This window comes from Orcinus orca, chromosome 1, assembly GCF_937001465.1.
Source record: "Orcinus orca chromosome 1, mOrcOrc1.1, whole genome shotgun sequence".
Classification (NCBI taxonomy): Eukaryota; Metazoa; Chordata; class Mammalia; order Artiodactyla; family Delphinidae; genus Orcinus; species Orcinus orca.
In genome coordinates this window covers 161,790,629-161,805,933 of record NC_064559.1, presented here as the reverse complement: position 1 = coordinate 161,805,933, position 15,305 = coordinate 161,790,629, and the positions used below count along the sequence as shown (strand labels likewise).

The window sequence follows — 15,305 nt, the reverse complement described above, 5'->3', positions numbered from 1 at the left end:
TCTTTTTTGTGAAAAATATGTATTCTAAGTAGGCATTGAGTATTTTCCGTTCATCTCCTGTTAGTAAGTGTCCAGGCTTAACTAAAAAAAGATGGAGGGAGTGCTATTCCAGTCTTAATTCTTAATAAGTGGCCTGACTTTAAGTTCACTGAGGCCTCAGTTGTCTCACCTCATCTGTAAAATGGGAGACTGGTTGTTATGGGTTATGTGCCTCCCCGCCAACTCATATGTTGAAGTCCTAACCCCCAGTATCTCAGAATGTGACCTTATTTGGAAATAGGGTGACTGCAGATGAAATTAGTTAAGATGAAGCCATGCTAGAGTAGTAGAGTTATAAGCCAACTGACTGGTGCCCTTATGAAAAGAGGAAATCTGTACACAGACACATATATAGGGAGAGGCAAGGAGAGAGACCTGGAACAGAAGGATCCTTCCTGGGCACCTCAGAAGGAGCAGGGCTCTGCTGACACCTTGGTTTTGGCTGACTAGTCTCCAGAACTGTGAGACAATACATTTCTGTTGGTCTAAGCTACCCAGTTTATGACATTTTCATTCAGCAGCCCTAGCAAACTAATAGACTGATTTGTACCTTGAAGATCACTTCTCTGATATACTATCCATCTTTTCCACACATCCTATAAGAAATCTGAACTAAATGTGGTTACACGAGAATAGTTCTATTTTTCCATCCATTATTAATTTGTAATTTTTTTAATCCAGATTTTCCTTATAGAAACTTCTTCTTCTTTTGGCTTTTACTTATGTTTCTTATGTACATTTTTAATTTATGGGCTCAACTGATTTACCCCAAAGAAAACACCTTCTTGAAGCCCTGGCTGAAAGGTGTAGATGTAGTATGATTAAAATGTTTTTTAGAGTCAGACTTTGGAACATGCAAAGGCATGGTAGCAGTGGGTCTGTCTTTAACTCAGCAACAAGAAGCCTCTTGAGAGTTATTTATTTTTGAACCATACAAAAATATTTTAGGAAAGCTTGTTAACTGTCCTATGTCATTCCAGCAACAGTAACATCAAGTCCATAGAAACAGAAAGAGAAAACTTATTTTAATATTAAAAAAATAGCAATTGTTTTATTGTCTGTGTCATAGAAGAAACAGAACTGTCTTTTATTTCCAATTAATGTAGTTGACGTAATGTACTCTTAATTCCTGAATCTAAAGTTTAAAGAATAAAGAGAAATAAATACAGGTACCTTCTTATAAGACAGATGGAATTTTTCTCTACTTTAAAAGGACAAGGATGCTTCCCCCACCTCCCACCCCCATTAGGAACGTATTAGACTCTGATACCCCTGGAAAAAGGAAGGGGTTGGGGATGAAGGGGTTAAACAAACAACCTCAAAGAGGAATGGAAATTAGTAGACTAGCAATGTCTTCCAGGTAGAAGGAGAATTGAGCAAGGCATTCCAACTGATCTTACTTACTTTTCTGGACAACGACTGGGATTTGTCAAGATCAGCAGATCTTGAAATAATCACTTATCACAGTATCTTAGTTTCTTCATCTACAAAACAGAGATAACCTGGCATAGAATATAAAAGGCATGCCAAGTGTTTCATAGAAAGAGATTTGATTTTTTACTTAATGTCTTGTATCCATGGAAAGATTTGCCTCAATAATAGTAGCAGAACCATTTATTAAGCACGTTGAATATACTTCTAGGCACTGGAAAGATGTTTTGCATACTTTTTCGCATTTGATCCTCACAACAACCCTACTAGATAGATGGATTTTATCCCCACTTGATAGAATCTGAGGCCAGAGATGTTAACTCACTTTCTCAATGTCAAAAGTCTAGGAAGGCACAGAGCCAGGATTCAAACTCACATCTCTCAGGTCTGTAGGGATCTCAAATGTATGACTCACGTGCTGCAAAGCTCACTTCCTGTGCCATGACAGACATTACTAATTGATTACAGTACTCACTTTGGAATCTCTTGGGGCAACCGTACTGATTGGTGGGGAGGTAAAGCCCATTTGCCCTTCTAAAGCCTATACTCCATAACAGTAGTCCTCATGGCCTCATCTTCAGGGATTCTGATTTAATAGTCTTGGGTTGAACCCCACATCTTTACTTTTAAGGACTCTCTGGGTGATTCTGATGATAGCCAGGTTTGGTGTCCACTGCTTTCTGAACCTATGTTCAATGAGGTTAGATCTTTATGTTTCTCTATTTTTTTGGTCTGTGGGTTTCTGAAATAGAGGAAAGAACTAAGGAAATCATTTTAGGAGGGAAAGGCAATTATTAACGGGCTGCTATTTATGGAATATCTACTAGATGAAAGGCAGGGTTAGTATCTTCTTTTTCTTATGCAAACCACCAAAACTCTGGAAGGAAGAACTGGTCATACTTTTCTGTGCCAAACATCTAGAGAATTTTAGCGATATATGAATGTCCCCCTTCAAGTGTGACTGTGATGAGTTTAGAGGAAGAAAGCCCTCTTAGTTATGTTCTAAGAAGCCCCTATTGGAGGAGTATGGATTATGAAGAAAAGTAAGTGAAACTCTTACAATTGATGACTCATTACCAATCCCACTCCTTTAATTCATAACAATTTGATTAACAACCTTCCCCTCTCCCTCCCCACCCCCCCCAAAATGACTAAATGTGGTAGATTACAAACCTGATGAGAAGAAGCAGCAATGCTCCATTAATATTTATAAATGTCTCAATGCTTATATTTCCCATCTATTTGGAAAATCAGCCCAAGTAATTAAGGAGTATGGGGAATTACAAAGATGAAAACTTTAGGAAAACACTGTGCATAGAAGTTATCAACACTATTTTACTTTTACTGTTTCATCTTAATGACTTAATTTTCCATGGACAGTGTTTTTAAAATGTAAATTTCTGGATTAAAGAAAAAACTTCATTATCATCCAAGCAAAACAGGTATTTTTCAAATAGTAAACTTACATCTTTGGCTTCTCCACAAGGTATCGAAAGTGTTTACTTCCAATGATTGTCACCATCATCTCAGGCATTGCATTTGATCCAGGGGCAGTCTTCCAAACTGAAGACATAATTCTCAAAACCTCTTCAAATCCTTGGGGGTGGAAAATAAGTAAAACTCTTTCTCTGGATTTTCCACTAGGCAACTGTAGCATCCTTGTCAATAATAACAACAACAATAATAATAGCGAGACCAAGTGCTTTACCTATATTATTATTTCAGTATTTCTAATAAAATCATGAGAAAGATACTCTTAATTACTATTATCATTCTTGTCTTACAGTTGAAGGAACAGGCATAATGTAGCTAAGTAACTTATCCAATATCACATACAGTAATTAGCAGAGTTGGGAATTCCACCTAAGAGGGCTGCAAAACTGGTTGACAGCCATTCGGTGACGCTGCCTTCCTGTACTACAAGTCAAGTGACAGGATTCTTGTGAGGTCAGAGAGGAAACCAGGGCTTTAGAGGGACGTGTGAAGAACTCAAATTCAGTTTTGAAGCTCCGTTTCCCTATTTATGAAACCAGAATAATTCCAGTTCTGCTCTCTGGATTCAGGGATAAGCCAATGAGATCATGCATCTGAAGGAGCACTGTCCATAGAAAAGGGGATTTTTCTCGTTATCACTGATCTGTTTCTGCAACAATGCAGTGGATCTAAAATTGAGATCCAGCACTAGATATTCATTGCATGTTTAAACAGCTGTGATGCCAGGGGAAACTTTGAAGTTCTATAAACCTGGTCCCAGGCTAACCATTCCCTATCAGAGGCTCTCAGAGATTGAAAGGCTTTTAGAAATCATTCTAATCCAAATGCTCCCTCTACAGATTGGGAAACCAAGGCCCAGAGAGGGTGTTATTTGACCAAGGTCACACAGCGAGTGAGAGCATACCTGTTTCCAGTACTCTGGTCTGATAAGTAGACCAGGGTTCTTCCCCAAACCCTAGCTTCACTTAGTGTGTGGTGAGCAATAGGACCTGCTCTGCGAGGGTAGCCCCATCCCTACAATTTCTTTGAAGCTATCTGGAAACTTCAAGGACCAGAATATGTGATTATGGGGGTCCTCTCTACCCAGCAGCTGCGTGTCAATCCTTTCCCTGGAGAGCTCAGAGGGGGCGGCCTCACCGCTCGGGCGGCTCAGGGGTGCGTGGTCAGTGCTTCTCCCCAGGATCCCGACCTACGGAAGCCTGTGGGGACCGGGGTGGGGCGGGAGACTGGAGCCCAGGAGTCACGCCAATCACAGGGCCCCGCTCCTGGGCGTAGGCTGCACCAGCCCCCGGTCGCTAAGGACGCAGAGGGCTGTTGCGGGGCGGGGACCAGATCGCCCACCTGCGGGAGGCTGGGGCCTTCTCCGCGGGTGCCCAGGGTGTGGCTGCTGAGAGGCGAACAGTCTGGATGTTTTTTTCAAACCTGGTCTTTGGAACTTCCTCGAAGATCTGTGAGCGTCCTTCTTGAAGTCCATCTCTCTCACTTGTGTGGTCACGCCTGTCCCGCTCTTTCCCTTAAGCTTCATTTTCCTTCATGAAGTGTGGACGCAGCTGGGAATCTTACACTTGTCGCTTCACATCCAGGCTCTTCCACTGTATGGCTTTGGATAAATCCCTTCTTTTCCCTGAGGTTCAGTGTCACAACTGCAAAATGGAGGAAAAGTACTAACAGGGGCATAAAGGTAAGTTGGTGATGCAATTAAATAAGAATATTAAAAAAAATAATTTCGAGTGATATCCATCTGCCACATCCTTCATTTGAGCCAGATAAATATTACCTTATAAGTTAACAATTACCAATAAAATAACTTTATTTCGATTTTAAAGATTAAGAATACAAGGCTTGGGGTATTGAGAAATTACCCAAGACCGTACAGAGGTAATTGACAGAGGCAAGATTTGAATATAAACCTACATATATCCAAAATTTCTAGGCATTCTTTATTATGCTAAAAGTTTTCAACATATGTGGGTAAAGGCACTTTAAACTGACTCCAGAATGGTGTTATTTCCATTAGCAGCAGGAGCAGTCCCAGCATCCACAACCCCTGCCTCCTGCCCTCTAGCTGTGTTGTGTTTTGTGCTTTACTGTATCATCTACTGGCACATGCTACCAGAGACGGATGATATACTGGGCTCCCCTCTAGGGCTCACTCTCTAGTGGGCAAGACATATGGGCATATTCTATGATATACAAAGTGCCAGGGGAGTAGAGGAGAGGGGGCAGCTCCCTTCTCACTCCCCCAGTCCAGCTTTCATGTTGTCACCAGATCAGTCCTCCCAAGGTACAACTCTGATAAGCCCCCTCCTCTAGTCCAATGTCTCAAAGGCCTCCCATCAGCCATGGAGGATGTCCATGGTTTCAAAGTCTTCTGTGCCCTGGCCTCAAGCTAGACCTAACTCGCTATCCCACTACTTCTCCCAGACTTGCTAAACTCCATTCAACCTGGTCCACTCACTGGCCTGAATCTGCCTTTCATTTCTCTGCCCCTGTGCCGTTGTTCATTCTCTTTTCTCTGTCTACAATAACCTTCTGTTTCCTCATTGTGTCAGCCTGCTCTCCATTCTTTAAGTTCCATCTCAAATGGCCAAAAGTATGTGCCTGGGAATCAGATACCTTGGGTTCAAGTCCTGGCTCTACTATTTCAATGTGATCTTACTCAAGTCACTTAATGTCTTTATACCTTAGTTTCATCTTCTATAAAATGAGGGTGATGTTTTGTAAAGATTAATTGAGTTATATAAATAAGGCATTTAGAACAATGCCTGACACGTAAAGAGCAATATAAATGTTGGCTCTCATCATTATTATAATTATCTGTCAAGAAGCCAAACCAGATCCCAGAAGCTGAAAAGGATTTCTCCATTCTCTGTATAATTTGGTTTCTCTTTTATAAAACGTGTCTTTCTTTGCCTGTTTGCATCAGTTATCATATCTTCCAGGACGACGCTTGTGGTAGGCTGAGTAATGGCCCCCCAGATGTTCACATCCTAATCCTTGGAAGCTATTAATGTTACCTTCTGTGGCAAAAGGACTGCGGATGTGATTAAGTTAAGGATCTTGAGATGAGGAGATTATCCTGGATTATCCAAGTGGGTCCATTATAATCACAAATGTCCTTAAAAGAGGCAGGCAGTAGGAGATTTGACTACAGAAGAGGAAGTAGGAGATAGGACCTTGAAAGCAAAGGGTTCGAGTGATTTGAAGAAGAGGTCCTGAGCCAAAGAATGCAGGTGGTCTCCAGAAGCTAGGAAAGGCAAGGAAACAGATTCGCCTCTAGGGCCTCCAGAAGGGACCACAGCCTGCTGATCCCTAGACTTTAGTCTCACTTTAGTGAGACTGCTTTTGGGCATCTGGCCTCCGATTTGTGTTGTTATAAACCACCAAGTTTGTGATAATGTATTTATTATAACAGCCATAAGAAATGAATGCAATGCCACTGAAGGATCTACTTCTTTATAGACCTGGTCATACTCTATGGCTTGAATAGGCTGAACAGTTCTCATCAATGACTAGTACACAGATATCAGAGGATAAAGAAGTCTTCTATCTGCCCACAGCTTAGTAACCTGTGAGGATAAGGTGTTGAGGCTGCTGGCAGAGATCTATATCAACACATACTACCTTTTTCTCAGTAGAAGAGGAGGAAGCCAGATCAGAACTGAAAATAGAGCCAGTGTGTGAAAGGTGACAAGACAAAGAGCCTAGATCCAGCTATACCTGAAGCTAGAGTCTAGAATTCCCAAACAGAGGAGAGATAAATTTCCCTTTTACTTAGGATATTTTGAGATGGGCCTCATTAATCTTTACCCAGAGAGTTCTGACTAATACAGAGACTCTTAAACTTCATGTTGCTAAGGTTTATATGTGGGGCGCAGTTAAAAGATTGAATGACATTTTAAGTTTCACTATAAATTCTGTGATAAAGCTTGATGGAGTAAATTGATCTTGATCAAATCTGATATTCTACTAAAGACTATCCTTTGACCTTATCTTGATTTAGAGGTTTTATAAATGCTAACTAGAAACATAATGGCATTGGAGGGAGGCTTTCCATAATGCAGCTGTTCTATCAGTTTGGAGGTATTTAGATGAAATTTGATATATTTTTTCAGACCCCAGGGAGCCTTTGATTTGCCATTTCCTAGCCAAGTGACCTTGAACAAACAATTTAACTCTTTTATCTTTAAGGTAGAGACAAGCAATAACTACAGTCAGAGCTGCAAAGAAAATCTAGGTGTGTTTGACTCTAGAAGTAGCCTTTATAACCACAACTCCACACCTCCTCTGTGGGTGTTAGTTAGCCATTGTTGTTGTTAGTATTGTTACTATTAATGTTAATGTTTTTATTGGCATTGCTTTAAGGCTCTAAGTCCCTTAGAGAAGCAGATTCTGTGACAGAATTCTTAAGAAGGAATGGCCTTTTCTTATCCGGGATTTTTTTTTTTTACTTCACACTCTGCTTTATGAAATGACATAACCAGGAAACATCTCTCCGGTGGTTTATATTAAACAAGACAAAACAAAAAGCTATGCAATAAACGTCTCTGCAAGATTAAATACTGCGGTTAAAACTGCCTTCCTAGAATTCAACAGCTTTAGATTACGAGTCACCAGAGAAAGATTCCAGAGAAACATCTCCATCCAATAGAGTCAGCTCTCTCCCCTTCACCCCCCATAAAGATGAATAGCTGTAATAAGGAGACCAAAGAATGCCCCCACCTAAAACTTCATGATTTTACATTTACCATCAAACAGACTAAGGAAGAGGAAAAAATTGTCTCCAGTGTTTGGTTTTTGCCCATATAAGTCAGAACAGAATGAGATTATAAATAGGAAGCGATAAAACACTGCTCTTTTGAACAGTTTATTCAAAGATCTATAAAACTGAGGCATTTTACATTGAAGTCCCTGTCCAAAAAGAGAAGGGACAAATACGAATGTAAGATGAGCTGTGTTGCAAAGAATATGGGGTATTATACTTATTTTTTTTTTTGCCAAATAAACATACAGGACCCAAGCCAATGATCTTTATGACTAATGGAGGATGTCAGGTAAAAAGATGAATGAGGGCAGGCTGATTTTAGAACAGAATGCAAATATGGCCAAGTTTCTTTCCTCTTTAAAATGCTCTCATGTCTCTGGAAAAACAAGGTCATGTAGCATACTACATGGGTTGACTTTGAGCCCTATATTAGTTTGGGTAGATGGGTTGACTTTGGACCCTATATTAGTTTACTAGTGTTGCCATAACAAGTACTACACAGTGGGTGGATTAAAAACAGAAATTTATTGTTTCACAGTTCTGGAAGCTAGAAGTCCAAGAAGGTGTCAGCAGAGTTGGTGCCTTCTGAGGGTGGTGAGGCAGAATCGCTTCCATGCCTGCATCCTTGCTTCTAGTGGTTTATTGACAATATTTGGTGTTCCCTTGGCTTGTAATTTCTGCCTTCATGTTCATATGGCATCTCCCTGTGTGCACATATGTGCTCACTCGACTCCAATATAACCTCATCTTACCTCTGCAGTCATTCTATTTCCATATAAGGTCATATTCTGAGATATTGGGGGTTAGGATTTCAATGTGTGAATTTGGGGGGCATACAATTTGCTATTGACTGAATATTCATCCTCCTCCCCCATCCATATGTTGAATCCCTAACCCCCAATGTGATGGTATTTGGGGAGAGGACTTTGGGAGGTAATTAGGTTTAGATGAGGTCATGAGATTGGTGCACTTATGAGGAAAGAAGGGACCAGAGCTCTTTCTCTTCATCCCGTGAGAATACAGCAGGAAACTGTACCTCTGCAAACCAGGAAGAGGGTTCTTAACGGGAACTGAAATGGCTGGCACCTTGATTTTGGACTTCCTAGACTTCAGAACTTGAGAAGTAAATGGTTGTTGTTTAAACCACTCAATCTATGGTATTTTTGTTATAGTAACTTCAACTAACTAAGGCATAATTCAATCCATAAGAAGGCCTAACTGCTTGGATACAAAATCTGGCTCAGCACTTAGTATGGTGTTACTTCAGGCAAGGTACTTTGCCTTTCTGTAACTTTATTTCTTCATGGGTAGTACCAATGCCTACAATCATGTAAGGTTGAAAGGCATTAACAAACGTTTAGGATAGTATTTGGTATATGGTAAGGGTTTGTCTTTAGCCTTCCTCCTTAGGATGATATACATGTTCTTTCTTTCTTTCTTTATAAATGTATTTATTTATTATTTATTTTTGACTGTGTTGGGTCTTTGTTGCTGCGCATGGGCTTCCTCTAGTTGTGGAGAGCGTGGGCTACTCTTCGTTGCAGTGTGCGGGCTTCTCATTGTGGCGGCTTTTCTTGTTGTGGAGCACAGGCTCTAGGTGCCCGCAGGCTTCAGTAGTTGTGGCACATGGGCTCAGTAGTTGTGGCTCGCGGGCTCTGGAGCACAAGCTCAGTAGTTGTGGCACATGGGCTTAGTTGCTCCCTGGCATGCGGGATCTTCCCGGACCAGGGCTTGAACCCGTGTCCCCTGCATTGGCAAATGGATTCTTAACCACTGCGCCACCAGGGAAGTCCCACATGTTCTTTATTATGGCCTCCTTGGTTTGGCTGTTACTCACTTCTCCAATTCCATCTCCCTCTCTTTCTCCCCAACTGAAGCTTCACCAAGTTGCCTGCAGTTCCTTAAAAACCTCCCATGGAGTTTTATCCCTCATGCCTTTGCAGAAGTTGTTGCTTTTGCTTGAAATGTTTTCCTCACGACCTTGTTTCTTTCAAGATAAGATTGAATGTTACCAATTCTGTGAAGTTATCTATTCTCAATGTCCCTAGGCAGGTAGGTCTGCTCTCTTCAGTAAACTAGCAGTCTAAATGAACCCATGGGTTAAATCCAATTCACCTGCCTTCACTAATCAAGGTTATTTTAAGATTTGCTTGTTCTCCAAGCAGCATGTCCTCCAAGCAGCATGTAGCCTGAACAATAAGATGTTTGCCTGAGCTGTTTTCTAGGACTTGGAGTCAGCTGTGTCTAGTTTGAGCTGAGCCAGTTAAGACTCGATAAGACCACCGACCCTTCAACTGGGCATGCGCGAGTGTCCACTCAGTGATCTTTTGAACGTACAGAGGCTTATAGCTCTTAGTTACGCCTGCGCAGAACAACCATTGTTGCACCTTTTCCCAGTCACCTTTCTCTGCTCCGCATGCCTCAGGCCTACCACTTCATTATTCATTATCCCATAAATACCCCAAGCCCCTTGCTTTCTGGGCGGGGAGGTAGATTTGAGATTTGTTTTTCTGTCTCCTTGCTTGGCTGCCTTGTGAACAAACCCTCTCTGCTGCAAACTTCAGAGTCTCAGCATTTTGGCTTGCTGTTCATCTGCAAAATGAACCTGGTTTGTAACATTAACACTTATTGCTCTCAATTGTAATTACTGGTTTATTATCTTTTTTCCCTACTCGGTTTCTCTTGTTGATGGTAAATATTATGCCTTATTCATCGTATGGCCAGTTCTAAGCACAGTGCTGGCATGTAGTATGTGATCATAAGTATATTTTAAATATATGAAAGGAAACAAACATATGTTGGATAATTTGTAATAGCATAATACGAATTATGATAAGTAAAGACCATTTAACAAAAGATAGCATCTTCTATTTAAGATTTACAATATGTCAGTCACTGAATGAGTCACTTATGTGTGGTATCTCATTTAATTTCAGTAATGTTCCTATAAGGGATATATTATTTATTTTTTTGTTCTGTTGAGGAATCTGGTCTCAGAATGCTGGATTAGACAGGACTTTTGATGGTAAATAGGAGAAATTCCACTAAAGCCAATGATAGCGAAAGGGGTATTTCTCATGAAACTCAAGTACAGAAGTGAACTCAGGCCTCTGGCACAGTCAGGGACATGGAGATTATTTTTTTTTTCTTAACCTTTGTCTCTGCTTCTCTGTGTACATTGGCTTCATTTATTCTCTTCTCTGCTATATGTTGGTGTTTTCTGATCCCAGACCATGGGAAAAAGTTATCCCCACAATTCATGAGTTTATATTATTTCCATTCAAGAGACCAGTAAACCTAGAATTCCTTGGTTCCATTTACTAGGGTTGGCCTAGTTTGGGTTAGGCCAATTCATCTGAACCAATGAATTGTTGCACTGAGAGAAAGGAGATAATAGCAGAAAGATAAACAAAATTGTTGGAGGAGACCTTAGCCTTAAGGAAGAGACAGTATCCAGCAAGTTACAAGGTATAGGAACCTGGTAGAGGTTAGTCTGATAGGAGGTTGAATAATTTGCCCAAGATCTTGCAGCAAATTAGTGGTAGAACAGTGATTCAAATTCACATCTGTCTGACTCAAAAGTATTGCATCTTCTCCTTGGAGCAACATTTTTAACCTCTAGAGTATAAAAAAAGAGTCCTAGAAAAATGTGGTCTTAATGAAAGGTCCTAGAGAATGACTGCAGACTAGAAGTTCTAAATCACAGAAAGACCATTCTGGTCACCTCTGCCCTGGATTGTTAAGAACATTACCTGATTTTAAGTTTTAACATCTGTAAATCACAGAATTTCAAGGTTGAAAGGAATCTCATAAGTTATGCCCAGTGATTCTGAAGGCTTCAAAGAGGGTATATGGTAGAATTAAGAACACTGACTCTGAGACCAGAAGGTTGGGTTCAAATATCAATTCCACCACTTACTGTTGCATGTCCTTGGGCAATGGGTTTAGCATTTATGCCTTGGTATCCTAATCTGTAAAAGGAGGATCATAACAATAACTACATTATTCTTTTTTTTAAAGCAATATTTGTTACACACTTATGTGCAGACCCTTTTCTAAGTGTTTTCTATTTACCAACACATTTATTATCATAATAATTCTGTGAGGTAGGGAATATTGTTTTCAATTCAGGAAACTGAGGCAGAGGGAAATTCAATACCTTGTCCTAGATTATACAGTTACTTAGTGGTAGGGCTGGGATTCAAACACATGCAGTCCAGCTTCAGTGCTTATGCACCACCACCATGTTCTACACCTCCCTGCTGCTCTTGGGAAGAACAAGTGATAAAGTATACATAAAGTGCTTAGCACAGGTTCTGACACACCCTACATTCTCAATAAATGTCAATGCTGCTGCCATGACTGTCCTCCCAGTTCTAATCTTCTTACTGCCAGCTATGAAACCCAAGTGCCATAAACTCCTCAATTCCTGAATGCTTGTGGGGAAAGAAGGAAGCCTGCTTCATTTCCTAATACTGCTTCATGGCCTAGAAGAGTGACCTTGTGTAGATGTAGGACTTTTCAATGCCCAGTATCCCCACCCACTTCTAAAATGGCCTGATTGGGATAATGCTCCCTCTTTTTGGTGGGAAGTAAGAAAGTGGTTGAGAGAAGGAATACTTCTTGATAGAGCCCCCAAATGGTCTAAGTTGATTTTATGATAAAACTTACTATATTAGTATCACTGGTATCTATATCTATTAAATATTTATTGGGCATAATTTTAAGGTACCACACTGAGATGTTGAAGATACGATGATGAATCAGATTTGAATGCCCCTCTCAAGATTACCAATCGGAGAGGTAAAATATGCTCATAAATATTCATAATACAGGACTGGAAAGATTAATATTCTTGAAGTGTCCATACTACATGAAGCAATCACAGATTCAGTGCAATCCCTATCAAAATCCCAATGGCATTTTCCACAGAAATAGAACAAATGATTCTAAAATTTGTATGGAACCACAAAGAAATCTGAATAGCCAAAGCAATCTTGAGATAGAAGAACAAAACTGAAAGCCTCATGTTTCCTGATTTCAAACTGTTACGAAGCTGTCGTAATCAAAACAGCATGGTCTTAACATAAGAACAGGCACATGAATGTCTAGATCAATGGAATAGAATACAGAACCCAGAAGTAAACTCATGCATAGATGGTCAGTTAATTTACAGCAAAGGAGCCAAGATATACAATGGTAAAAATCAGAATCTTCAGTAAATGGTGTTGGGAAAACTGGACAGCCACATGCAAAAGAATGAAGCTGGAGTATTATCTTACATCATACACAAAAATCAACTCAGTGGTTTAGACTTGAGGATACCTCCTGAATCCATAAGACTCCTAGAATAAAATATAGGCAGTAAGCTCCTTAATGTTGGTCTTGGTAGTAATTTTTTGAATTCGACATGGAAAGTAAAGGCAACAAAAGCAAAGATAAACAAATGGGACTACATTGAATTAAAAAGCTCTGTACAGCAAAGGAAACCAACAACAACATGAAAAGGATACCTACTAAATGAGAGAAAATATTTGCAAATCATATATTTGATAAGGGGTTAATATCCAAAATATATAAAGAATTCATACAACTCAATAGCAAATAAAACAAACAATCTAATTATAAATGGCAGAGGATCTGATTAGACATTTTTCCAAGAAGATATACATGGCCAGGTACATGAAAAGATGCTCAGCATCACTGATCATCAGGAAAATGCAAGTCAAAACCTCATTGAGATATCACCTCACATGTGTTAGAATGGCTATTATCAAAAAGACAAGAAATGACAAGTATTGGTGAGGATGTGGAGAAAAGGGAACCCTTATGTACCGTTAATGGGAATGTAGATTGGTGCAGCCACTATGGAAAGCAGTATGGAGATTCCTCAAAAACTTAAAAATGGAACTAACATATGTTTCCAGCAATTCCATTTCTGGATATTTATGTGAAGAAAATGAAAACCCTAATTTGAAAAGATGTATGCACCCCATGTTCATTGCAGCATTAGTTGCAATAGCCAAGACAGGGAAACAACCTGTATCCATTGATGGATGGATAGAAAAAGAAAATGTGATTGCTGTATCTCTCTATATAGATATAGGAATATTAGTCAGCCATATAAAAGAAGGAAATCTTGTCATTTGTAACAAAATGGATGTACTTTGAGGGCATTATGCTAAGTGAAAAAAGTCAGATAGAGAAAAATACTGTATTATATGTGGAATGTAAACAACAAATAAGCAAACAAACAAAAAGTCAAAGCAAAGCAAACTCATAGGTACAGAGAACAGATTGGTGCCTACCAGAGGCGGGGTGGGGTGGGTGAAACAGGTTAAGGGGGTCAAAAGGTACAAACTTCCTGTTATAAAATAAACAAGTCATGGGAATATAATATACAGCATGTTGACTATAGTTTATAATACCATACTGCAGATTTGACAGTTACTGAGTAAGTAGATCTTAAAAGTTCTCATCCCAAGAAAAAAAATTTTGTAACTCTGTGTGGTGATGGATGTTAACTGGACTCCCAATGATCATTTCTCAATGTATACAAACATGGAATCATTATGTTGTACACCTGAAACTAATATGTTATATGTCAATTATACCTCAGTTAAAAAAAGAAGTGATTGTATAAGTGTTCAAAGATATAGATGCAGTGTGGCATTTTTTTCTTTTCCTTTTAAATAAATCCTGTATTTAAATCTAAATCTTTTTTTTTTTTTTTTTTTTGGCTGTGCTGGGTCTGTTGCTGTGCGGGCTTTCTCTAGTTGCGGTGAGCGGGGCTACTCTTCGTTGCAGTGCGTGGGCTTCTCATTGCGGTGGCTTCTCTTATTGCAGACCATGGGCTCTAGGCATGTAGGCTTCAGTAGTTGTGGTGCATGGGCTCAATAGTTGTGGCTCGTGGTCTCAGTAGTTGTGGTTTGCGGGCTGTAGAGCACAGGCTCAGTAGTTGTGGCACACGGGCTTCATTGCTCCGCGGCATGTGGAATCTACCCAGACCAGGGCTTGAACCCCTGTCGCCTGCATTGGCAGGCGGATTCTTAACCACTGTGCCACCAAGGAAGCCCTAAACTTTTTTAAAAAAATATTTATTTATTTGGCTGCGCCAGGTCTTAGCTGTGGCATGTGAGATCTTCATTGCTATGTGCACAACCTTCGTTGTGGCATGTGGGAACTTTAGTTGTGGTATGCTAACTCTTAGTTGTGGCATGTGGGATCTAGTTCCCTGACTAGGGATAGAATCCAGGCCCCCTGCATTGGGAGTGCAGAATCTTAGCCACTGGACCACCAGGAAAGTCCCATGGACTTTAAATCTAATTTAAAGTACTAGATTTTATACTCCAATAAAGATGTTAAAAAAAAAGAAGCATTAGATTTTAGATTATGGAACATTCATGTAATGAACCACAGAGCAGTCATTGGAAGTGACGTAATTAGACATAGACATGTAAAGATGATCACGATATATTAAATTTAAAAACCAAGTTACAAAATTGTATGTGTCATAAATGCCATTTAAAAACATATAGTAAAAATAACATACTCTAGTAATAGAAAAAGAGTTCCG

At 39.8% G+C, this 15,305-nt stretch overlaps 1 protein-coding gene and 1 long non-coding RNA gene across 2 annotated transcripts in view; one reads left to right on the top strand and one right to left on the bottom strand.

Moving 5' to 3' along the window:
• The window catches only part of C1H1orf87 (chromosome 1 C1orf87 homolog), a 115,418-nt gene extending 112,375 nt beyond the window's left edge, over positions 1-3,043 (bottom strand). Inside the window, 1 exon segment of the mRNA XM_004273786.1 lies at positions 2,937-3,043. Within this exon segment, the coding sequence (XP_004273834.1) occupies positions 2,937-3,043 (107 nt within the window).
• LOC117202852 (uncharacterized) overlaps positions 1-15,305 on the top strand; it is a 278,339-nt gene that overhangs the window by 156,166 nt on the left and 106,868 nt on the right. The window lies entirely within an intron of this gene.